The following is a 24,875-nucleotide window of genomic DNA, read 5'->3' as shown; positions in this document are numbered from 1 at the left end:
CGGCTGGAACCTGTGCAGTTGGTGGTTGTGCAGTTGCAGGTTCCTTCTTCTCCGTGGAGGCCTTGGAATTGGGCCGAGACAGACTTCGTATCTTGGCCATAGACATTCTGGGACACTCGTCCTCCGGGGGCATCTTGGTGCCTCGAACAAACATAGGGATGCACATGGTGTATATTGTGTAGTAGTTTTGATGAATGTCCAAGTTGCACCGACCAAGCCATCTGTTTATATAAGTCGACGGATGTCTCAAAGGTGCATCTCGGTAGCGAGAAGATGCACGCACATGACTCAACCCAAAACCATCTACATCCAAGACGCATCCTTCGGACCAGCCTTTCCGGAAGAACGGGGTAAACTAAATGTAACCAATCATCTAGGTCGCCGCCCTTCTGCAGAGTCACAAGTGAGACACGCCTTCATCCCAAGCTCAGGCGATATTTCAGCGATCTGCGCATCCCAGATGCATTGCTTCCTGCTTTCAACCTCGCCGCATGTGGATGGGCTCCGGCAGAAGAGACGCAATGGATCCGATACCGCACTATTCCCTCCCTTTCTAGAAAAGGCTTCGTCGGACGAGCGGATCAACAAGGTCTCGTATGTGCGGCAGTCATGGCAATAACCCAAAAGGTACCGGTATCAGTGTGAATTGCAACTACATGCGCCCTGGTCTAGGCGCAGGGTGTACACGATTTTCACGCAGTATTACGGGCGGGTCTTTCATAAGGTAAATACTTGTCGTACACTGTACTGTACAGTACTGTATGTACTCGTACATAGGGGTGCTGCCCTCACGCAATGTCACTCTTCGAGTTTCTCGATATCTGGGACCGGACCAGCAGGGATAATGCTTTCTGGACCCTTGTCGTAATACAACTGTTTAATGTGCGAAAAATCAGTTGTGTCTCGGAATGCTGGAACCTGCCAGTACAGGTGTCTCAGCCAAAGATGGATCCAGGGGAAGTTATGGCGGATCATGCCAACGTTGCACTTGAACCGTTGCACATAGACCGGATCGAATCTGACAATCGAAGTGTACAGAAACACATCGGCTGCTGTCAGACTGTCTCCAGCGAGATACTTGCTGTCTCTCAGATCCTTCTCGACTTTTTTCAAAGCCGAGAACAGCTCCTTGATCGCTCCATTGTAAGCGGTCTGGTCCTTAGAGAAGCCCACCTTGTACACGGCAAGAGTGATGTTTTTGTGGACAAAGTCGGTACTCTTCTTGACCCGTTTGTCAAACTCGCCGTCCATCATCTCGGCAATCTGGGCTGACTCATTGCTGACCAACTTGTTCGAGTGAGTGTCAATCAATAGAGGGACGGTAATGGATCCTGAGTAGCCAGGGTCGACCTTTTCGTACACTTGACGGAGCGTGTCGAGCCCATAGATTGTGTCTTTAGTACACCCTTCCTTCGAGGGCGAGAACACCCACCCCTTGTCTCCCAAGACTGGGTCCACAACATCGACACTGATATTGTCCAGCTTGTGCAGATCGCGCATAATCAAAGCTCGGTGGGCGAACGGGCATCCTCGAGAAACATATAGGTGCAAGTTTTTAGTTTGTCTGGTTATTTGTTTCATGGTATCAGAAGTATGGGGAGGTGGAAGAAGAGACATGTGAGAATGAGGATAAACGTTGGTAAAGTCGGTGATTACTAATACGACAAAGAGACCAAGAGAAAACGGCCCACGTAACATGAGAACAAGTAAGACAGTACTATGCTAACAGTGAGTAAGTGCAGACGGTCATGTCCATCTTTTCCGGGTACTTTACCAAAACTGTCCAACATTTCGACTCAGCGTCCTCAGAACAAACTTCAGCGGTTCCAGTAGGGCACAGTAGAACATGACATGACAGGATCTAGCTGACGCAATTTTGGAGATATTAGTCTGAAATTGGACACGGAGACTCACATTGAAACCCACCAGCCGAACTTCTTGATACTTTAGTCTCTTACTGACCAAGTTGTGCGCTTATCGAATTTTTTTTTTTTAATCTATTTTCTTTTTCAAGTCTATGCACTTTTCCCTAACCGTATCAGCACAACTCTAACATTTGGAGGGCTGTATGGACAATCAGCAGGGCGTTCTATTTTCAACATCGTCGTAAATAACGGGTAAAACAAACAACAAAAAAAGAAAGTGCCGATTATAGTAACAGGTCTTAATCTGAATAGCTATGATCTGACACCCAATCCGCCTCCGCGACCCAACAAAATGTGTGCCGCACCTCACATTGAGTTGGAGGCACTGGTCACATGATTTCTGTATGGAAGGTGTGGATACGGGCCAATCCCAGCCCAATCCAATACGCCCCTCATTGTTGGTAGAGCGATCGACAATGCGTCAGATACAAAAATAAATCAATATATTAAATATACAATACAGCGGTACGAAAGTGTGCAAACCATCGTCCTTGTCATCTCATCAAATCGCCCTAGAGATTGGGCTCCATCTAGTAAGCACAGTCCTTGGTGGCCTCGGTGCCGGGAGCAGAGTCGGTGGATCCACCGTAAGCAGGCTCAAACGAGGCAATGTCAGCGTTTCCAGGCTTGGGGTTCTGGGAGGCGTACGCAGGGTCAAACTGCTCGTTGGTCTCGGTGGTCTTTCCGTGATTCTGGTCGAGGTACTCAGGATTGGTCACCTTCTCGACCTTCTCGTCGATCTTCTCGACGGCAGCTTCAATTTTGTCTCCAAGTCCCATTTTGTTGTGTGTGTGTGTGTGTGTGTGTGTCGAAATGATATTCTTTTAGTCTCCGACAAGACGGAAGAGACACCTATATATACACCCACAACGGGTCTCAGGTGTACACATGGCGTACTACATGGTTATTTGCTTTTGCCACTGCTGCCTGAATATATGCACTGTGGGTCGGCGGTAAACGGCTATTTTTAATTGGGGTTTGGAGCCCTGAGATGATCACGTGACCATACGTGGACTCCGACTTGATTAACCCCCCCCCAAACCACTTGTATGCCTCCCTCCGCCTACCTCTTACACCAGTGTTGAGAAACTCATTCAGCCGTCCGACTTGAAGGTTCGGAATAAACTCCTGAGAATGGCCTTTGTTGGAACTCTGTTATGGTTGCTACTTCTACGACAATGGTCATGTGTGTTGAAGAACAATGGAAGAGTGCGTTTCCGAAGCAGTATTTGAGCATGGTACTCTACTGGATGACGTAATACACTCGTAACCTTTCCTTATGGTTTACATAATCCATCAAAGTGGGCAATTCGCCCGTACGATATGACAGCAACATGCATCCCTGCAGTGTATATTGGGCGTAATCTGCAGCTACTTGTAGTGTAGTGGGGCATCATGTAATGCGTGTTTCTATTTATTTATTTATATTAATTTTTGAGCTTTTTTTTTTGAATATTGGCAGCGAGGGTCTCTCTGGGTACATGAATTCATTTCCAAGGAGCCTCTGAGACAAATGTCTATAGATCCACTGTTCTGGAAGATGTAGATCTGGGGAGCATAAGGTTATGGGAAGTACCAGTACAGTGCCCAAGTAATTTAGTGAGAGTTAGTTGAAGTAGATGATGCTCAATTGAGACGGTTGTGTAAGATAGGCAGATAACGAGTAAATGACAGAAGACTTCCCAGGGAAGTGTTTTTTTACAAGTGGTATTTTTCATCACAAAAGACTCCTTATATCAACGACATTGTGTGCCGAGGCCAGTTGGATTTCCTAGAGTCTGGGAATATGAATTGAATGTGGAGCTCGACGAGAGACTGGAGTTTCCTCAATATCTTTTCTGGGTGTAATTGCATGGTATAGAAGTGTTTGAATGGTATCAAAGTGTTTGCATTGGTCACTTCGCCACGTTTCTGAAGCACAGAGATTTACATGACTGAAGCTCCAGCTCCAGCAAGACCAAAGGAACGCACGTGTTCGAACGTGAATACTCGAGGAGATCCGCAATGGCGAGTCAGGTCTACACAGTTTATACGCGATCCTTCCTATTGCTTCCACAAAACCGACCTGTTTTGTACTTTGCAGAATCATGATCGCTTAAGCCACGATAGTCGGTACAGTGAACATCGCGAGCTACTATACCATCAACGCTGCCTCACAGACACCAACTAATGAAGCTGATGCCTGTGGAAAGTTTGAAAAAGAACAAATACGTTCGTAACAGGTCTTGACAGATCTCTGAACGGCAAGTTCCATTGATAGACAGGCAGGCTACCGATGCTCTCGAGAAGGGCCACGACCACGTTTTGCTAACTTTGAAAGTTGATTGGAGATCAGTTTTAAACCTGTTATTGCTGCACGTATACATCCCCTTGTGTTTATCCCCCATTCATGGATCTTGGTACCCCCACGGCTGCTCGAAGGTCTCATGTGAACCCCCAAACTCCAATTTTCCGGTGGTATCCGTCTGTTTTGACTTGCGAGATATAATTTCTTGGTAGATATTGTTAGAACCGACTCTTCTAGGGTCGCTCTCGGCTGTCGCAGTCTTCTCTAAACGCCGAACGTCTCTTCGTTCGACGTCCTATAGCATCTGAACGACTGAATGACATCAAGAAATCTCAATGGAGCAAGTGAAAACAATCGCTGTATAGAGTGACACTTGATCAGCAGACGTGCGTTGCATCGACCCCTCGTCAAGAGCCGTACATCATCCACACATCCACATATCCACATTTTGCTTTCTGTGGCAGCATCACGATAAGAAGTGTCAGATGTGCCCTCCACCCCTGCTAGGTCGTATTTGAGTTCTCCACCTGTGCTCCACCCTATCAGCTCTGCCAATTCACACAGTCGAAGATAGGTACAAGACACAACCAGATTCGACTCGGGGAACAAGTCGAGGAGCGATCAACACAATACTGTCAATCGTCAGAGCGTATGATGGGCAGTCCTACACTCTCTCCATGACTCATGTCACTGCAAGACTCGGTCCAATGACTCAAAGATGAGATATCATTGCACTTACTTTTTTGTGCGGGCTGCACTCTAGCAGCTCGTATTTCTCTGTGGCTTGTCAAGTGGAGAGAAGCTAATGCTGAGCTAATGAGCCCACGTTACCAAACACGCGAAAACGGAACCCGAGCAGCCAGAGATACAGGGACTTGATGGGAAGAAATAACTGAATCAGAAGATGTAAATTGTATCATTGTTTTGCTCACCAATAGTAGGTAAGGCAATATCATCAACTGGTAAAGTCGACCAATGTCTCAAACTACATCCAAAGCATCCAGTTGATTGCAAACTCTACAACGCCAAGATACGACTATCACATTAGTTCGGACTGGCTGGAAGCGATAGAGTCTTAACTCGGGAGTAATTGTGGAACCACCTTTCTGTGACATCATGCACAACCAATACGATATGGACGTGATTCATCTTTACTCTTCAGCCCTTCGTGTAGCATACCGTACAGAAAAACCGCAAAGCAGTACCCCACATAGTTTAGAATGAAGATTGGGTGCCTTTTAAGAGCGATGTTGCAGGTGCATACAGCATCTGGGCTCGTAGTCTTATCGTCTTACCGTATTACCGTCTCCGTATGGTATTCTGTACCGTGTCCAATCGAAACTCTGGTAACATCCAATCCCAGACAACCGAATAATTATTTGCGTCAATGATAGAGTCTTTGTTTAGACGGCAACTCCGATAAAGTCGACTTTTGGACGACTGATGCTTTGCTGTATATCTGAAAAGACAAGACCAAATGAGTATCCATTAAGAGAACACTTGTACAGGTATTTCCAGACAAAACATTACACAATGAATTACCCATACAAGCTACCCCTGAATAATACACAACAGACACTGTTCAATCTCAATCATGTTTTCACAACCAAAGATAAGCCACATTAAGGAGGTTATTTTTTTTTTTAAGTCAAGACACAGGGTTTTTTTCTCAATGCTGTTGAACCTTGACTTTGTACCCTACTGCAGCGATGGGTACGGTAGTGTACCCAAGACACTGACTGGGATTCACGAAAAAACAATGTCTCCTTCTCCAACATGTGCTGTACACGCCGCTCTCCCATGTCTTGGCTTGCATTATCTCATTGCAGCTATCTTGGCGTCATGATCTGACAGTCTTGGCATCCAGATAAGCCACTGACGCGTGTCTCAGTTGACGCACTAAACCTTGAGCCCTACAAACGAACCATGTTGCTTGGTTGTTTGATTCTTGTGTCACCACTGTGGTAGATATCGTCGGAGCCGTGCGCGGTGCCGTGTGAAATCATGGAGTACTTATACTAGGTGTAGGGGAATGTCGTTTTCCAGACAACCACTTTGGCCATGAGCTCAGAATCGATCCAGGAGCACGAAAAGTCGGACGACAAGTTCCGCTCGGAGAAGGAGATCCACGAGATCGAGTTCGAGGCGACCGAAGTCTCGGACGGCTCTTTCATTGACTACGTCGGTGAAAAGCTCAACTTCGTGCCCGATGAAAACGGCATCCACACCAAGAACATCCGCCTGATGGCCAACTTTGTGGCAGAGCTGTCAGACTCCGAAGCTGAAGAGATCCTGCTCAAGTTCATCCCCGTTCACGAGGATGACTACAACCTTCGTCTGGAATACAAGGAGTACCTAAAAGCCCTTGTTTCGGGAGAGAAAGACGCTCCCAATCCAGATACGTACTCTTTGGACCTCCGAATCGAAGCTGCTGCCATCAAATACTGGTCTCCTTACATTGAGGTCAGAGCCGTCACTGATTGCTACGACGACATGGATGAGCCCTGCGAGACCATCAGAGCGTATGCTATTGGTCTGGTATGGCTCCTGGTCGGCTGCTTTGTCAATCAGTTCTTCATCTTCCGGTACCCTTCGATCTCCATCGGCTCTGACGTTCTCCAGCTGCTCACCTATCCCTGTGGAGAGCTCCTTGCCCGTATTCTTCCTGACTGGGGCTTCACCTGGAGAGGTACTCGAATCTCCCTGAACCCTGGACCTTGGAGCCGAAAGGAACAAATGTTCGCCACCTTCTTCTTGTCGGGAGGAGATGGAGCCACCTACGTGTCTGCCTACAACCTGCCCACCCAGTTGCTACCCATGTACTACAACCAAAAGTGGGCCACCTTTGGCTACCAAATCATGCTGACTCTGTCATCGCAGTATATTGGATTTGGATTTGCAGGAATCCTCAGACGGTTCGCTATCTACCCTACCAAGGCCATGTGGCCCCTGAACATGCCCACCATCGCCCTCAATCGTGCACTTCTAGATCCCGAAAGAAAGCAGAAGATCAACGGATGGACCATCTCCAAGTATTGGTGGTTTCTTGCCACTTTTGTGGTCTCCTTTATCTACTACTGGATCCCTGATTACCTCTTCCAGGCGATCTCCAATTTCAACTGGATGACTTGGATTGCACCCAACAACGTCAACCTGGCACTCATCACCGGTCAATCTGGAATGGGCATCAATCCTATTCCTACATTTGATCTCAACCAGATCGGAGTTGGCAGTGTCGTGACTCCCTGGTGGTCTATTGTCAACAGTCTGATCGGTCTTGTTATCGGTACTTTTGCCGTCATCGGTGTCTACTACTCCAACGTCCGATGGACTGCCTACCTGCCCATGAACATGCCTGGTATCTACAACAACAAAGGAGGCAGCTACAAGGTGACAAAGATTCTTACCAACGGAGTTTTTGACTTGGAAAAGTACCACGAATACGGACCTCCGCTGTGGAGTGCAGGAAACCTCGTGGCCTACGGAGCCTTCTTCTCCGTCTACACCCTTGGCTTTGTCTATACAATGTTGGCTTACTGGCAAGACATGAAACAGGCGTCTATCGACTTCTACAACGGAATTGCCTTCTGGAATGGAACTAAACGTACTGAGGTCGACTCACCTTTTGCCAAGCAGCTCAAAAAGTACGCCGATGTGCCTGATTGGTGGTTCTTCCTCATTCTGCTCATCTCCATCGGATTCTGTATCGGAACAGTCAAGGGATGGGAAACCACCACTCCTGTCTGGGGTATTTTCTTTGTCCTTGGTATCAACCTCGTCTTCCTGATCCCCATCTGTCTTCTGCAGGCATACACAGGGAACGGATTTGCTCTCAACGTGCTGGTCGAAATCATCTGTGGATACGCTCTCAACGGTCGTCCCACGGCCCTAAACATTCTCAAGGCTTACGGAGTCAACGTTGACTCTACGTCTCAGGGATTCGTATCTGTATGGAAGACCGGTATGTATACTTATGTTCCCTCTCGAGCTATTTTTCGATCCCAGGTCTTGTCAACTCTGATCAGTGCCTTTGTCACCGTCGGTATTCTCCAGTATCAGCTTACTCTCCAGGATATTTGCACTCCTGCCCAGAGAGCTACCACCAAGTTCACCTGTCCTGGTCAGAACACCTTCTACGCCGCCTCCGTGCTTTTTGGAGCCATTGGAACCAAGCGTTTCTTTGGTACTGGAGGAAACACGGGCCTATACCCCTTCCTCAAGTGGTGTTTCCTCCTTGGAGCTGTTGTGGGTCTTGTCTTCTTTGTTGTCCAGTACACCATTCCTCACTACATTGGAAAACGGTTCCCAGAGCGAAAACAAGCCATGATCCGACTTTCAGAGCGTCTTGGAAAGTACAACCCCGTGGTCATCAACATGGGTCTCATTGGATTTGCTCCTGGAAACCTCTCATATTCCATTGGAGGCGTCTACCTTGCAGCCGCTTGGACTTTGTACATCAAGAAGCGGTTCCCTGAATGGTGGGCCAAGTATACCTACGTTGGGGTTGCTGGAATTAACGTGGGAATTGCTCTTTCCGGTATCATTGTGTTCTTTGCTCTCCAATACTCAGGAGTGTCGCTTGACTGGTGGGGCAACAATGTTCCGTGGGAAGGAGCAGACGGAAACCTGACGCCTTTGTTGGAAATTCCGGATGGTCAAATTATTGGTCCTCCTAAGGGCAGTTTCCCTTAAGCAGGAGCTTGTCACGTTCATTTTGAGATTCAATGAGAGTAATTTAGTAATAAATGTCAATTGGACAGAGATATGGTGAATGTATAGACATGGGGAGTTGAAAAAGGTGGGTATTTCGTAATGAATCAATGTGAAAAAGTCGGTTTGTGACCTTGTCCGTCGCGTGGCTGAGAGAAGATCTTCAGTCGATGGCAGATTGAGGGAGAGAGTAAGAACAGCATGAGAGTATGTACGGTACTATCTTCAATATATCATACATAGGCACCTCAAGTCAAATGAACTGGAACTACTTTCAAAAAGACAAACGAAAGGATTTAAATTTCTTTTGATAGCTGAGATTTTTTTTCTGCATATACATGAGAAGCTCAATGATATCATACCAAATGTAAAGTAATTAGTTAAGATTAATCCAGGCTATCGTTGAGAAACCAAACATTCGTCTAGTCTCGCTCACAGCAATGCTAGTGTTGTTCGGCCCGACAATGAACACCAAGAGACGGATCTGATTCCCCCAGACCAACTTCTGGCCACATGGGACTAATTTTCCTCACCCCGCACCACTATCCCCGCGTCCTAGCACCGAAAAGCTAAGTAAGTGTAAAAAGCTCAAAAGTGGCAGACCGATATCTGAAACGCCTTGAAAAGTTCAGTGGAGTTTCCGAATCAGGACAAACAGGTGCAACCAGAAAAATTAGCCAGCAGGTAATAACACTCATTAGTCCCTGTTTTGCTTACTAATATTCAACTACCTCTAAACCAATTGAATCCCCGCAATTGGTCTGTTACTAATACATTTCCCCCGTCATCTCATCACTTGTTTAGAGATTCCCAGTCTTCACACTACTTATGGGTACATGATGATATGCGTGTATCTCGTCATTACAAAGACGGAGTAGGAAAAAAATGAACACCAGCATTCCAACCTCCTCGACGCCTCGCCAAAGTCACATGACCAACGTTACGCTCGTCAGTGTTACCCTCTTGAGGCCAGCTCACACGACACCTATTCTCAGGTACAGTTGCAAGTGTAATTATTTGGGAGGTGGAGGCCAAAGGTTGGAGGTAGGGGTGTAGCATAATGTGAGAGCAGTGTACCCAGTATCATAGTACATGTTTGGCATTGCCATGGGCCGAGGAATTGGGCGCGTTGATTTAGTTTTGTGTAATGAAACACAAACACGGGCGAATAATATAAATACTTTGACCCCCCCGCGCTTCCCACCATATTTATATTCTTTATATTCCTCGTTCGTTCGTCTCTGTCCTTCTCCATCTTGTACACGTCAAGAAGTTGCCATGTCTACACCTTATTCACTCCGTGTAAGGTTTGGCCGAGTTTATCTCGACAAGGTACCACACAGCACACATCCGAGGTTCGACACTGGAGGTGCGACGGTAGACCTGAGTTGCCACGACAAGGAGAGTTCGACGCGACCACCGACAAACAACTGCGACATTACATCTCTGTCGTGATCAGGACTACACAACACACCACCCTCTTCACGCAACACCAACCTGCCATACGCCAGACAGCTCATCACACACCACACACACACACACACGTACACACGCACACACGTTAGATCATCATGCAATACCAACGAAACTCGTCGCTAAGGCGGTTCGTGGAGTCCGACCAGTTCACGCTCTTCCGGTGCTTGTCCTATCTCGAGCGATACGCGGGCGACATTGGTATTCACTTCTATCTGTGTCAGAAGCTGCTGTCGTTTCCGCGAGACGAAATCGAGTTCATCCTGCCCCAGCTGGTCCAGCTTCTCATCACGGTGGAAACCGAGTCCATGGCCCTCGAAGACATCATTCTGGATCTCTCCAACGTGTCTGCGCACTGTGCCTTGCTGACGTTCTGGCAACTGCAGGCACATCTGACCGATCTGGGAGATGATCCCGAATCTTTCGGCTTCCAGGTGTCGCGACGAGTCTACAACAAGCTGCAGTACATTCTGTTCAACATTGGCGAGCCGCCCAACTCGCGAATCAGAGAGAACCCCATGCCTGCCATGGTTCTGGCCTCGGCAATCATGGGAGCCATTGGCATGCCGCAGATGGCCGCAGCTGTGGGACCCATTGCGCTTTCACAGGGCCGAAAACAGAGGTCGTACGTGTTCCAGATTGCACCCAAACTGACCCGTTCTAGATCGACCGTGGAGGCTGACAGAGACGCCCTTCTACAGCGAAAATGGCGGACCATCAGCCAATCTGGTGTCGCACTGCCGTCCAAACGGGAGAAGCACCAGCATGAGCATTTCAGAGACGCCCCCAAAGCAACGCCCTACAAAAACTCGTCCTTTTCGGCTCCCGATCTCCAAAACGCATACCATTCGGCCCCCGATCTACGCCCTTCAAACGAGTGGGACGGCACTCGAACGCCGGTGAGTCTGGAGTTTGACGATGCACCCGGCTTCGAATCCGAGGAGCCACGTGACACCTCTCCGGACGACATCGAGGAGCGAGCCAAGGACGACCAACGAAAGATTCTGCGATCAAACTACTTCCGATGTGAGACACAGTTCATGTCAGCCCTGCAACAAATCTCCGCTCGACTTCTTCAGGTGCCTAAGCAAGCCCGTCATGCTGCTCTGAAGGCCGAGCTCACTCTTCTGAACCAGGAGCTTCCTGCTGAGGTCGACATTCCCCTTTTGGTTCCCTCGGACACAATGAGAAAGAACCCCACACACCACAGAATCGTGCGAGTGCCTCCCGCCGAGTCAGCTGTACTGAATTCGGCTGAGCGAGTGCCTTTCCTCATTCTGATTGAGTACCTGGAAGACGACATGACGTTCGACCCCGAGTGTGCAAAGAACAAGGAGGTTCTGGAGCATGCAGACAAGAAGAAGTACATTTTCGATCTCACTGTGAACCACAAAAAATCGTCTCATGCTCGAACCCCTTCTCTTGGACGATACCACGACGAGGATGCTGCCAGTATCAAGAGCAACCGATCGGCCACGTCGATCGCCAACTCTCTGGTTGGTTCAACCATTGCTGAATTGGAGGAGCTTGGCATTGCTGAAGACGACGAGCTGCCAGCTGAAGATGCTGACATTGGAGACATTTCTGTTATCTCCATGGACGAGGAGACTCAGGCCGAGCGCGTGAAACAATCCGTGCTCAACACCCTGTCCCATCTCCAAGAGAGCATGCCCTCTCCCAAACTGCATGATGTGGCCAACAGTCCGTATCAATCTTCTCCTCGAACATCAGATTTGTCGTTTGCGTCTTCGTACAAGTTCGAGAAGGCGCCTGAGGACCCCGTCAATCACTTGGAGCTGCCCGACGTGGCGTCTGTGGCCACCCAGATGCGTACAGCTGCCATCATGCTGACACAGCTGGACTCCTCCACAGGATCTAAGCTTTCCAAGGACGAAATCGCATCGATCAAGGCCCGAATCATCGATAACATGCAGGTTATGGAAGAGACGACTCTGGACGACCGTGACTTGTCGCTCTCCAAGGGCGCTGCGGGTGAGCGAAAGTTGGAAAACGATCTGAAAACTGGTGGTATGATGAAGTCGTCGGACCCCTCGCATGCCAAGCTCGGAGAAGACTGGGAATCGAAAAAGGCACGAATCAGGTCAAAGTCGCCGTATGGGCACTTGCCCAACTGGCAGCTGGCTTCGGTCATTGCCAAGACCGGAAACGATCTTCGGCAAGAGGCATTTGCCTGCCAGCTAATCCAAGCTATGAAACGAATCTGGGACGACGCTGAGACAGGCGTGTGGGTCAAGGAGATGAAGATTCTGATCACGTCTGACACCTCTGGACTCATTGAGACCATCAACAATGGTCTGTCGATCCATTCTATCAAAAAGGCGCTCGAGACAAGCAATGTTGTCCAGACTACAGCTGCCACTCAGACCACAACCAAGTACGTGCCTACTCTGACTGAGTACTGGAAGCAGACGTTTGGCGACGAGGACTCCGACCGGTACCAGAACTCTTTGAACGCCTTTGTTCGTTCGCTTGCCGCTTACTCCATCATCTGTTACATTCTCCAGATCAAGGACAGACACAATGGTAACATTTTGCTTGATACGGACGGTCATATTATGCATATCGATTTCGGATTCATGTTGTCCAACAGTCCTGGAGGAGTCGGTCTTGAAGCTGCCCCATTCAAGCTCACCTACGAGTACGTGGAGCTCATGGGGGGTATGACCTCGCCCCATTTTGAGCTGTACCGACAGCTGATGAAGGACGCGTTCAAGAACCTGCGAAAGCAGGCCGAGTCGATCATCTTGCTGGTCGACATGATGTTACAGGATTCTGCTCTGCCCTGTTTCCAACTGGGCCCGGCCACCACACAGTACCTGCGACAGCGATTCCAGCTACAATTGTCGGATTCGGACTTGGACCATTTCGTGGACACGTCCCTGATCCAAAAGTCGGTCGGCAACATTTACACCAGAATCTACGACCACTTCCAGTTGTACACTCAGGGTATTTACAGTTAAGCCGACGGGATGTCGCACATGGTTATAGATCTAATGGAAGAATATATGAACATATCAACACTGTGTGTACAAGAAGATTGTAGTTTGAAGAGTAAGAGAGTCGCAATCGTTTCCTTTTGAGGTCTTCTACTAGTAAGTATGTAGTTGTCGCCTAACGTAGATGGGCGTAGTGTATATGGATGCTGCCGTTGAGTGTTGTAGGGTCACTTTTCTCACGTTTGAGAAGTAAGATTAGGGAGGAAACTGCAGCCACTTATCCCTCAAAGGTTGAATAACCATTCGGTGTACGGTACCTCTTTCATGTCAAGGAATCATTGTGGGCATCGCACGAGCACACCACTGTCTCGATTAGCAATGGATTATGAAAGAAATGTTTTCTTGAGATGTAAGTTGAAAGCACAGGATTAAGAGTATATACTGTTGTCTCTTGTTTCACTTGTTATCTTCAGGTTTCAGGCCGTTTTCAAAAAACTCGAAAATCACTTTTTTCATCATTACTAGCCAGAACTCACTCTCTACTCTATCTATCTTCGAGCGGCATGGCGCAGCGGAAGCGCGCAGGGCTCATAACCTTGATGTCCCTGGATCGAAACCAGGTGCCGCTAATTGTTTTTTTCCTTTCCACAACCCGTTTTTGCTGAGAGCCCGGAGATATCTTTGGTGGGATCTGTTGTACCTATAGTATGAGTCAGAGCGAATTTTGTCTAGTAAATTCTAAGTAAATGATTGTCTATTTAGAGTTCTTTTGTGAGTTTTTTCAATAAGGCTTATTGAAAATAAAGTTCAACGTACCTCATCGATTCCGATTTCCAGTATCCAGTACAGTAGCTGCTAGAAGAAGCGGTTCTGAATGATAAGAGGAGCGAGAATTCATCAGGTGAGATGTAGTTCCATTTCAAATTTGAATCACGTGAGTTCTCAACTGAGGGAGGGAGTTCAACGGGCCTCAAATTCAGTATGTACTGCTCTTAGACATTTCCGAGCCGCACGATGAAAATAAGAGCCGAGGTTTGATCCTAAAACCCTTGCAAGTACGTCTACAGTAACAGTTTTCACGAGTGGAATCGGCCCTACAGGAATTGACTACTGGTATGTATACAGTACAGTAGTGTATATGTCTTGTCAAAATCACGTTGTTATAGAGTAGCAATGGGATACCAAGTCAAGGGCTGGAGTTAGTAAAGGTCGCAAAACCAATGGATGTCATCGCAGGAAAATCAGCATAAACTTTTTTTCTCATTTCAAATAATATCGACGAGCTGGGTTTATAAATAGAGCCTTCTGGCTCGTTATCATCACTCCATTTGTTGTCTCGTTTGCGGTGCTGTTGTACTCACGTTTTGGCCTGTGTTGTGTGGAGGAAAGAAAGCTTTTCGGCTCGGTTTTATGTGCGTGAAAGGTTACCCGGAAGTCACCATGGATCTGGCGTAACCCTAATTACCCTGGAGTAGGTAGGGGGAGGAGAGAGAAGATGGATGTTAGTGGGTGTTGGAGAAACTGAATAAGACAAAATAGACGTCCAATTACACTTATAATGGCGCCAGACGACTTTTGAGCTTTTCGCCTATTGATTTTGACCCATAATGAGGTAGCAATGAGCCTCCATCAAACCGTGACGACTTATTAGTGGGATGCTCCCAACAAAACGGCTTCTTCCTCTTAACCGCCAGTTCGAGCATCCCTATGAAATAGAAAGATATCCCCGCTGATACACGAAATCAACTCAGATGACAGAGAATACCCCGCCAATGATACCAACCGAATTTCTACCCTTCCTCGAGGATCCTAGACCTCTGTTGACTGTCGTGGTCCGGAAACGCCGAGTGTGGGTAGCACAGAAAGAACAGGGCAGCGAATGGCTCGTGCATGTGATGACATCACTAATGATACCCGTTCTCTCTTTTTCAGCTATCGTTTCGGTGCTTTACACCTTCTGGAGCCGGTCATCGCTTTCCACCAAAAGGAAGATCCATTATGAGGTGCACAAGACGAGTGTCTTGCTGACCAAGGTGATGAAGAGACCGGAAATTTACAACAATAGAAAGGCCACAGTGAATGCTGTTGTCTTTTGGGCGTCCATGACCTTTTTACTGGGCGTCTATTGCGTTGGTATTGCCCTTGGGTACGACACGAAAGTTAGCAGGAGAGCGAGGAGGGGTCATCGGGTGAACCGGAGGTGATAGCTATAGCATATATACAAAGAGATAGAGTGACTTTCCAATTATCAGACCAAGAGTATAAGTGTACTCATTAGCGGTACATTTCTGCTGCATCGTAGTTCGTATTGTCACCTTCTAGACGCGCGCGACAGACGCGACAGGAAGCGAATACGAAGTCTCGGTAGCATGTCTCTCGATACGAGGCTTATCGGGTCTGTTGCTAGTTCGATACGAGAATATTGAACTCTGGGGGGTTTGAAATTCACTCATAGCAACATTGGTGGTTTCCGGGAGCTCCCTACCAGTAGTTAACTCAACACGGTGGATCTACGAATACGCTGTCTCAGATGCAACGTTCGAGCGTGTGACGAAGGCCTGTTGAACAGCAACGTCAATTGAGGGTGTGGGGGAGGGGCAAGGGGTGTGATTGTTGGTATGGTGCTTAATCCGACCCTGACAAATACACCTGTCAAGTTCGTTTCTTCCTATCTTGTCTCCTTGTACTTGCACCATCTCTTGCTGTGTCTCAGACCCTTACAACCGAAGCTTTGAAAGTCGCGCATTGTTGGACAGCGAAGGCCTCTGAAACATGGACTGTCGTAGCACTCATCCAAGTTGCTACTTTTATTCTCCGATGGCGTGTTGATACTGCACGGTATGCACATTCTCATACCGTAGCCTCCGCACAAGATTGCTATTATCTGGTTTTAGCGGCAAGGTAAAAAGCGACGAGCGTCGAAACGCGCTCAATTGCAGGCGACAGAAAGGTTTGAGCTCTGGTTCCCAAAGTTTTGTCCACAAAGAGTTCGAATTTGGCCCAGAAAAGTTCTTTATCACAACCTTGTCGGCTTTGGTTGGGTGATGATGATTGGAGAGAGAGTGGAGACGGCCAAAAAAAAAAGAAGAAAAAAAAAGAGAACAGTGTGGTACCTTGAGTACTGTAGAGAATAAACCTCCGTGGACCAACATAGGATCAATGTCAACCACTGCGTTCCGTCTATAGTTCAAGCAACTACTCTTGTATCGGCTATAGCACGGAAATATGTACACTACACTATGTACTCCACGTTGCTAAAGGTTGCGTGATAGTTAAATGAGAAATTGTATTTTACTCACAAGCCTGTTGATGGGGTAGCTGCCTTCCGGTAATTTGTTGCGGAATCAATTGCAATCTGGACTAGCGATGTGATGCAACCTCTGGCCAGGGCGTTACGCGGTCCACCTTCTCTGTTCAAGAGCAATACGACTTGTGAGGTCTGCGGTCTGTTTGTTTCGTGGACTCGGCTACAGTAAGTTTTAGACACAGTTTTTTTGTAGTTGCTGACGGTGCAGATGAGATGCGGTCCAGGGTGAGATTTTCCGGAGGATACGGTGGGCCGATGTATTCCGTGATCCCATAATGATAACACAATTCTGAAAGTCGGAATATGTGCGCGTCGCCACGGGGAAAATTTTTGTTCACTTTTCATCCTTGTAGCCCCATTGTTCGTCCAGAATAAGGCAGACCCGTTGGCAAGCCCCATCGTCAACAAGGTTATCAGACGTCCTCATAGAATGCGTAATATGCGCAACAGTTGGGCTGAGTGGTTGACGTGGGTCTCGTTGTTGAGAAGGTGGCGACGATACGTAGAGGAGTGCGATTTTGAAGGTGAAAAAGGGAATAAGACCATCCACGTGACCTCGTAAGTCAGATCCAAAAATCTCGTTGGTTTCGCCCATTTTACCCCGTTATTTTGTCCCCCTCACTTGGGTCCTACTCTCGTCGACAACGTCGCTTTAGACTTTTGGCAACAAGCTTGATTGCTCCCGTCTGTCGTTTGTGTCGGGGCTCGTCGCCTCTTATAAGCTTGCTCAACTCCACTCCACTCAACTCTCCATATCCCAATGGTAGTGCACAACGGCAAAGAAGTCTTGTCCGTCGAGGAGAAGCGACTCGCCCAGGACCGCGAGCGAAAAGTTGTGAGTATCAGCGATGGAGTCGGTGTCTGTGAAGGTGATTTGGACTCTGCGGTGGTGATGAGATGGTAGTGTGACACTACAGAATGATCACGAGATGGCCAATGTGACGACAAGGTGCAATTGTAAACTAGGTGGGATGATCTGGTTAAGGTGACGCTGGTTGTCACTTGATCTGTGTCACTGATTCCGTCGTTGGCGAGATTCTGTCGACACCTCTCCTCTCATCGAACTACCACTATGATCCAGTACCATGCAATATGGCCGTCACAGATCCACTTCGGCAATTGGATCCTTCCCTCGTTTCTGCTGTCGACAGGCTGTCGTTCACTGGACGGCGTCTCCATGACACCACGGGATTCTTTTCATGTGGTGACACCGAGCACGATCAGTGCCGGAATAGCGTGCTATTGACAGCACAGACATCATGCCACTACGAGCATCAAGACACGATCCAAACTAACGTAGTACTGGAAACGATGGGGAACCTACGTTTCTGAGCGACAGTGGGCCACTGTCCGAGAGGATTACTCTGCCAACGGAGATGCCTGGTCCTACTTCCCCCATAACGAGGCTCGATCTCGAACCTACCGATGGGGTGAGGACGGTCTGGCCGGTGTGTCCGACAACCATCAGCTCTTCTGTCTGTCCTTTGCCTTCTGGAACGAGAAGGACGACTTCCTCAAGGAGCGTCTCTTTGGCCTGACCAACAACCAGGGTAACCATGGAGAGGACGTCAAGGAGCTCTACTACTACGTGGACAACACTCCTACCCACTCGTACACCAAGTACCTGTACAAGTACCCCCAGCGAAAGTTCCCCTACCAGAAGCTGATTGACGAGAACGCCAAACGTGACCGTCTGCAGCCCGAGTATGAGATCCAGGATACTGGCGTGTTTGACGATGACCGGTACTTTGACATCTTCATCGAGATGGCCAAGGACGCTGAGAACCCCGAGGAGATGAACTTCCGAATCACCGCCTGGAACCGAGGCCCCGAGCCTGCTCCCCTCCATATCGTTCCCCAGGCCTGGTACCGAAACACCTGGGCCTGGGGTCTGGTCTCCGAGAAGGACAAGCCTATCCCCTCTCTGACCAAGGTGGGCGAGGATCTGATCGAGACCCAGCACCATACTCAGGGTAAGCGTCACCTCCGATTTGCCAACTCGCCTGGTTTTGAGAACCACGAGTCTGAGGACGATGTGGCTCCCAAGCTTCTCTTCACCGACAACGAGACCAACAAGGCCAAGCTGTACGGCTGCAAGGCCCCAGAGGCTCCCAAGTACTGCAAGGACGGTTTCCACGAGTACATTGTGGACGATAACAAAGACGCCGTGAACCCCAAGGAGACTGGAACCAAGGCCGGTGCCTGGTACGCCTTTGATCAGGGCGACGGTATTCCCCCTGGAGACTTTGTCACCGTTCGATTCAAGTTCACCAACAACGACGACATTGCCCAGGAGATCTTCGATGAGGAGGCTTTCGACGAGGTCTTTGATAAGCGAGGCGAAGAGGCTGATGACTTCTACTTCAACGTCAACCCCATGCCCATTGCCGACGATCTCCGAAACATCCAGCGACAGGCTCTTGCCGGTATGCTGTGGACCAAGCAGTTCTACCACTTTGTCTACAGCCAGTGGGCTGAGGGTGATCCTGCCAACCCCCCTCCCCCTCCCGAGCGAGCCAATGTGCGAAACCAGGGTTGGTCTCATCTGTACATTGATGACATCTTGTCCATGCCCGATGTGTGGGAGTACCCCTTCTTCGCTGCCTGGGATACTGCTTTCCATTGCATTCCTCTGGCCATGATCGATCCCGAGTTTGCCAAGAAGCAGCTGGACCTGCTGACCCGAGAGTGGTACATGCACCCCAACGGTCAGGTTCCCGCCTACGAGTGGAACTTCAGCGATGTCAACCCTCCCGTTCATGCCTGGTCCGCTCTTCGAACCTTCAAGATCGAGCGAAAGATGTACGGCCGAGAGGATATTGACTTCCTGGAGCGAGTCTTCCAGAAGCTGCTGCTCAACTTCACCTGGTGGGTCAACCGAAAGGACTTTGACGGCAAGAACGTCTTCCAGGGCGGTTTCCTCGGTTTGGACAACATTGGTCTGTTCAACCGATCTGAGCCTCTGCCTACTGGAGGTACTCTCGAGCAAGCCGATGCCACTGGATGGATGGGTTTCTTCTGTCTCCAGATGCTCAGCATTGCCCTGGAGCTGGCCAAGCACCGATTCGTCTACGAGGACATCGCCTCCAAGTTCTTCGAGCACTTCCTGCTCATTGCTGACGCTATGACCTTCAAGAGCGGCGACGGTACTGAGCACGGTCTTTGGAACGAGAACGACGGCTTCTACTACGATGCTATTTCTTACGGCGGTCCCTACTCTCAGCAGATCCCCGTTCGATCTCTGGTTGGTCTGATTCCTCTGTTTGCCACCATCACTCTCGAGCCCGAGGTACTCAACCGATTCGGCTCTTTCACCAAGCGACTCTCGTGGTTTGTGGAAAACCGAGGTGAGATTTCCAGCCGAAACATTGCCTCCATGTCCAAGCGAGGCCAGGGCGAGCGTCTCCTGCTGTCACTGGTCAACAAGGAGCGACTGGTCAAGATTCTGGAGAAGATGCTTGACGAGAACGAGTTCCTGTCCGAGTACGGAATCCGATCTCTGTCCAAGTACCATAAGGACCACCCTTACTCCATGGACGTGCATGGTCAGACCTACACTGTTGACTATGTTCCCGGAGACTCCAACTCTCCCATGTTTGGCGGTAACTCCAATTGGCGAGGACCCATCTGGTTCCCCACCACCTTTTTGCTCATTGAGTCTCTTCAGCGATACTATCTGTACTACGGAGATACTCTCAAGGTGGAGTGCCCCACTGGTTCTGGTAACTACATGAACCTGGCCAAGGTGGCCGAGGAGATCCAGCATCGTCTGATCCACATTTTTGCCGCTGACGAGAACGGAAAGCGAGCTTTCAACGGCGACAATGACAAGTTCAACAACGACCCCAACTTCAAGGACTACATTCTGTTCCACGAGTTCTTTGAGGCTGACACTGGACGAGGTCTAGGTACCCAGCACCAGAATGGATGGACTTCTCTGGTTGCCAAGCTCATCTACGATGTCGGTGTGTCTTGCCGAATGCCCCGAACCCCCAAGACCCCTGGCGGAGCTGCTCAGCACTTTTTGGATGACGATGACTACTTTTCCCGAGGAAAGAAGAAGCCCGCCAAGCTCAAGCGACGACGATCTGTCAAGTCTATCCGGTCTGACAAGAGCGACACTGAGTCTGTGCACTCTGTCGACGGAGAGCCTCAGGAGTCCAACGAGCCCACTGGTAAGAAGGATGATGACTTCAACGAGGAGGAGCATGAGAAGAACCAGCATTTGGCTGAGCATATCCGAAAGGCGCTGCACAAGTTCCAGATTGGCGATGGCGAGCAGGATGACATCTAACCTTGCTAGGGTGTAGTTGTGCACAAGAACTTATTATCTAGAGAATGAACATGTATGAATTACTCGTGTAGTATGCAGTTTCAGTAGTCATGTACAACGGAATGTGAGTGACCAGGATTGACGCGACTATGGCGTGCACAGTTATTACTGTAAATCGGAACTTGATTTGAGGATAATGTATGGGCAACTTCACCAACTCACTGCCTCGTTGATCAAAAGGGGTTTACTTGGTTGCATTTTTAGGAGATACTGTATATATACATACTGTATAAATATATATATTGAGAGAGGGAGAGAGCTGCTCAATGTCCTCCTTGCACTGCTACAACCTCAACTAAAACCTCAACTGCCACTTTCCACACACATTTAATGCTCACTAACAGTCCCGATATCGACGACAAGAGTTTTTCTCAGCTGAATCATTTGATTTGTGCAATGAGAAAGCGCGAAACTCAGCTTTCCCGAGTGACCTCGCAGTTTTTCGACTATGTCAACCAGCATCTGGAGAAGATGCTCCATGACATTAACCCTTCTATTTCCATACAAGAGTGTTTCGGGGCGGTTCAGGCTTTGAAACGGAATTCCGTACTGGTGCTTGTTCTGTGGAAAGACGGCCGAACCCATTTGGTTCAACTGCTGGCAGAATGTATTTCTACGCTCGCGAAAAAGATGCAGCGACTGGCTCAACTCTCCAATGGTTCCGGAAAGGTAGTTGAAACGCCAAATCTGTCGTCACAAGAGCCGAAAAGACATTGAATCGGTTCACTGAACATTTCGACAATATGAAGATAGCGACACTATCGACACAGTTGCGCAAGGTCGTTGTACGCCAGAACTCGGGGTTGAAAAAGTGGTCTCGACAGGAACACCTCAGCCGTCGCAGCAATACCCTTGTGTGTGATTTTGACCCAAAAGAGATTTCGACCAAAGGAGTCTCTCTATACGCCTCCAGAGCTCATGGTACTGTTTTCCACCAGTGCAGATATCGTCACGTGTTTAATGAATAGTCGCATCAACTATTACTGGCTCTGTTGCTTCCTGGACCCGTATACATGGAAAAACACTGGGGAGGCGAAGATGCAAGCTTCGAATCCAACTTTTCGGTCCGGAGATGGGATACCCAGACTTGGGCGGACTGTCTCTTGTGTATGTCGGCAGACGTGAACTCTGGCAATATCTTGATCATATGAGTCGCGACACTACAAACAAGGCGCCTGCTGAGGAAGACTCCTACAATCTGCTACACGTCTTTCAGCTGCAACCCAGAAATTTTGTACCTCTCAAGGGCTAATGGAAGTACTTTGGCCACTATCAAGAAGATCGTCGTCGGTCTATCGGGACGAACTGAATCTCTTCTGAGCCTCTCAAAGTCATGTATCTGGATAGCTGTGCTGCATTCTGGATATGTGGGCGTTGAATTCAGGCTTGTTCCCAGCATTCATCTGGATGAGATGCTTGGTTGTGCCGAAGGTCATAATTATTCGCTACTTTCTGTCAAGCCAACTGATGGCACAATCCAAGTTCGGTTGAATAACGGACAAGTTGTCTTATTTGCACCCGACGACCCCCATTCCCAAAAATTCTTGGGGGCAGTTGGAAAAGAATACTTTGAAGTCCGAGAAGTTCTTTTTGCGAGGTCTAGACACGGCACAGACTGGAATTAATCCATTTTCGAAATGGGAATCAGGATACTGTCTAATCCCCAAAGTTTTACAAAGCAAACGGGCATACAATTGGCTGAGTTTTCGAGGGAATGGGTGTCCGTCGCCGTAAACCAAAGCTATCGGATTGGGATTGGTCATTTTCGGCTGCAGCAGATTCTATGGCAGCAGTACGTTAAATATCGTGAAGAACATCAATACAGAACCCCTTATCCTTCAGATTCTTTCTATGGCTCTCCCTCTTCCTCTCTCTCTCTTCGTAACGGTGCATGTGCTCATCCTGGATGCCTGCGTTATAAGATACAATAATATATCGTAACAGGTACTTTTCTTGTACTGATCCAGGTATATTGTCACATTTATACTAATGAACTCGGCATTGGCCCTCAAGTGGTTCAAATCCGAACTCGACAGCTTTTGGAAAGGCTGAGGTCAAGTTGTACTCAGTCTCCAAGCGGTACCGAACGATACTGAGATGGAAAAGATGACATTGGATATCCCTGGAAAGGCAACTGACTTCATAGCCAGCGTCCAAGATGAACAATTCATTTTCAACTTCATTTTTGTATCCCCTTTTTAGGGAGAACCTCCATCTCAATTAACGAGAGCCTTCCTCGCACACTCCACTGATGCGATCGTCTTCTTCCTGAAATAAATACATATATACATTTGGACAAGACGAACATTTCCAAACTCGCCCATAACACCTTCCCAACAACTACTCAAGGGTACTCGCGATAAAAAGAAAACCATCTCGACGTCTACAATCGCACAGTATAACAACGGACACCGTCTACGAACGACATTCCTACTCCAACGCTCTTCATCAAACATTAAAAGTAGTTATGGCTAAACAGTGTATTATTTATTAAGATAAAAAAAAAGATGAGACCAGTCTCGTCCATTAATTTGGGTCAATGAGGATTATGGAATGTCAGTTAGATAGTTCCCGGAGCTCGGAGGAAAGGCTGCGGCGTTAATGAATTAGCCATACCCTGCTAACCTGGTTTTTTTGATATATCTATTCACATTATTGTCATGTATTGGAAGTTGATCGAAGGCCTTTGTTGCATCTTGACCTCCCAACTAATTTTATAAGCAAAAATACATATTCTGAAGCAAAACTTTAACAAACAAAGTCATAATTACTTAATTAATTTATTCAACAAACTCAACAAAGTCTGGGAACTACACAACCACATTGTTGGAAATGTTATAGTTTCCTCTCTTGTCAAAAACAATGCAAACTACCGGAGCCTCTGTTACTGTACTGTACTTGTAACTCGCTGTGTATTCCTCCTAACAACTCTGTTGTGCTTCGTGCCCATCTAGCAAGTTTACCTGTGGATTCCCCGTCACAATCTCCTTAGACAGTGTATATCTACAGTACAGACACCGCACTAGCGCTTGTACATACATATACTCTTCCCTTATCACCGAAGTATCTGCTATCAACCAAGGTCTACAAGTAGGCTCGCACGCTCTCGATACACGCGCGCATCTACTAGTACATACTGTAGAGCAGGAGAAGGGAGCAATTAGAACCGTAAATTGCAGGTATTACAAGAATCTATTATCCTAGGCGGCTTGATTGATGTCTATTCTATTACAACTCCATCCCGCTTTGTCTCTCGGCTTTACAGGGGCCCAATTGCTGCTTTCTCCTATGTTACATAATCAAGCCATGCTTACTTAACAGCCAAGTAACTGCTTGAGCCTAGTGTAAGGTGTCTTCCGCTCGTTCGCTCGTTTCTTTTTGGCAATAGTACGGTAAAACAAATAATGACTTATAGCGGATACTTGTGCCTGTCTATAGGACGACACCGCTAATCCGCTCAGCTATCATAACTATCAGCTATACGCTACCCCTGGTGAGACTCCCTGTATAGTTAGCTAGTGGGTATACGCAGATCATAGATATTTCTGCACGTACCGATTTATCATCTGACACACTGCCATCTTTGTATGCCATTGTGTCCGTCATTGTATCGCTATTAATCGCCCCGACAATGTTCTCTAGACGTTGATATGCGTAGAACAAACAATATGCGCTTCTATTACCGCAAGCAAACAAGCCCCAGAAAAACAAAACATATTGGGCTGCTCTCTGAGACCGGGGCTGTCCTCTGCCGAACTCTACGTCGCCTCAGCTCCCCTACATGAGCTTCAAACACTGCCGCAACGCTGGTAGGTTGGGTTTTCCTCCTCTCAAGTGTCTCAGCCATCCCACATCTGTTTCAGCTGTACCAATACGTATGTAA

At 48.1% G+C, this 24,875-nt stretch overlaps 7 protein-coding genes and 1 non-coding gene across 8 annotated transcripts; 6 read left to right on the top strand and 2 right to left on the bottom strand.

The window, feature by feature from the left end:
• Positions 1 to 798: 798 nt before the first annotated feature.
• Positions 799 to 1,698, bottom strand: YALI1_B03807g (uncharacterized protein; the record flags this gene model as incomplete). The annotated part of the gene is made up of 1 exon (XM_500425.3): positions 799 to 1,698. One exon carries the CDS (start codon positions 1,696 to 1,698, stop codon positions 799 to 801), a length of 900 nt encoding a protein of 299 aa, XP_500425.3.
• Positions 1,699 to 2,455: 757 nt separating this feature from the next.
• YALI1_B03797g (uncharacterized protein) lies at positions 2,456 to 2,704 on the bottom strand (the record flags this gene model as incomplete). Its single annotated transcript, XM_002142962.3, has 1 exon — positions 2,456 to 2,704. The coding sequence occupies one exon, from the start codon at positions 2,702 to 2,704 to the stop codon at positions 2,456 to 2,458; it is 249 nt and encodes an 82-aa protein (XP_002142998.1).
• Positions 2,705 to 6,273: 3,569 nt separating this feature from the next.
• On the top strand, positions 6,274 to 8,904 carry YALI1_B03761g (uncharacterized protein; the record flags this gene model as incomplete). Its single annotated transcript, XM_500424.4, has 1 exon — positions 6,274 to 8,904. One exon carries the CDS (start codon positions 6,274 to 6,276, stop codon positions 8,902 to 8,904), a length of 2,631 nt encoding a protein of 876 aa, XP_500424.4.
• Positions 8,905 to 10,493: 1,589 nt separating this feature from the next.
• On the top strand, positions 10,494 to 13,376 carry YALI1_B03719g (uncharacterized protein; the record flags this gene model as incomplete). The annotated part of the gene is made up of 1 exon (XM_500423.3): positions 10,494 to 13,376. The coding sequence occupies one exon, from the start codon at positions 10,494 to 10,496 to the stop codon at positions 13,374 to 13,376; it is 2,883 nt and encodes a 960-aa protein (XP_500423.3).
• Positions 13,377 to 13,909: 533 nt separating this feature from the next.
• On the top strand, positions 13,910 to 13,981 carry YALI1_B03685r. The gene has a single exon. It is a non-coding gene; the product is annotated as a tRNA-Met (tRNA).
• A 1,122-nt stretch (positions 13,982 to 15,103) lies between these two features.
• On the top strand, positions 15,104 to 15,556 carry YALI1_B03673g (uncharacterized protein; the record flags this gene model as incomplete). Its single annotated transcript, XM_068281958.1, has 1 exon — positions 15,104 to 15,556. One exon carries the CDS (start codon positions 15,104 to 15,106, stop codon positions 15,554 to 15,556), a length of 453 nt encoding a protein of 150 aa, XP_068138059.1.
• Positions 15,557 to 17,419: 1,863 nt separating this feature from the next.
• YALI1_B03644g (uncharacterized protein) lies at positions 17,420 to 20,953 on the top strand (the record flags this gene model as incomplete). The annotated part of the gene is made up of 2 exons (XM_500422.3): positions 17,420 to 17,494; positions 17,960 to 20,953. The coding sequence occupies 2 exons, from the start codon at positions 17,420 to 17,422 to the stop codon at positions 20,951 to 20,953; spliced, it is 3,069 nt and encodes a 1,022-aa protein (XP_500422.3).
• A 369-nt stretch (positions 20,954 to 21,322) lies between these two features.
• Positions 21,323 to 21,709, top strand: YALI1_B03610g (uncharacterized protein; the record flags this gene model as incomplete). The annotated part of the gene is made up of 1 exon (XM_068281957.1): positions 21,323 to 21,709. The coding sequence occupies one exon, from the start codon at positions 21,323 to 21,325 to the stop codon at positions 21,707 to 21,709; it is 387 nt and encodes a 128-aa protein (XP_068138058.1).
• Between the last annotated feature and the right edge of the window lie 3,166 nt (positions 21,710 to 24,875).

Source organism: Yarrowia lipolytica, chromosome 1B (genome assembly GCF_001761485.1).
Source record: "Yarrowia lipolytica chromosome 1B, complete sequence".
Classification (NCBI taxonomy): domain Eukaryota; kingdom Fungi; phylum Ascomycota; class Dipodascomycetes; order Dipodascales; genus Yarrowia; species Yarrowia lipolytica.
This window is presented reverse-complemented; position numbering and strand designations above follow the sequence as displayed.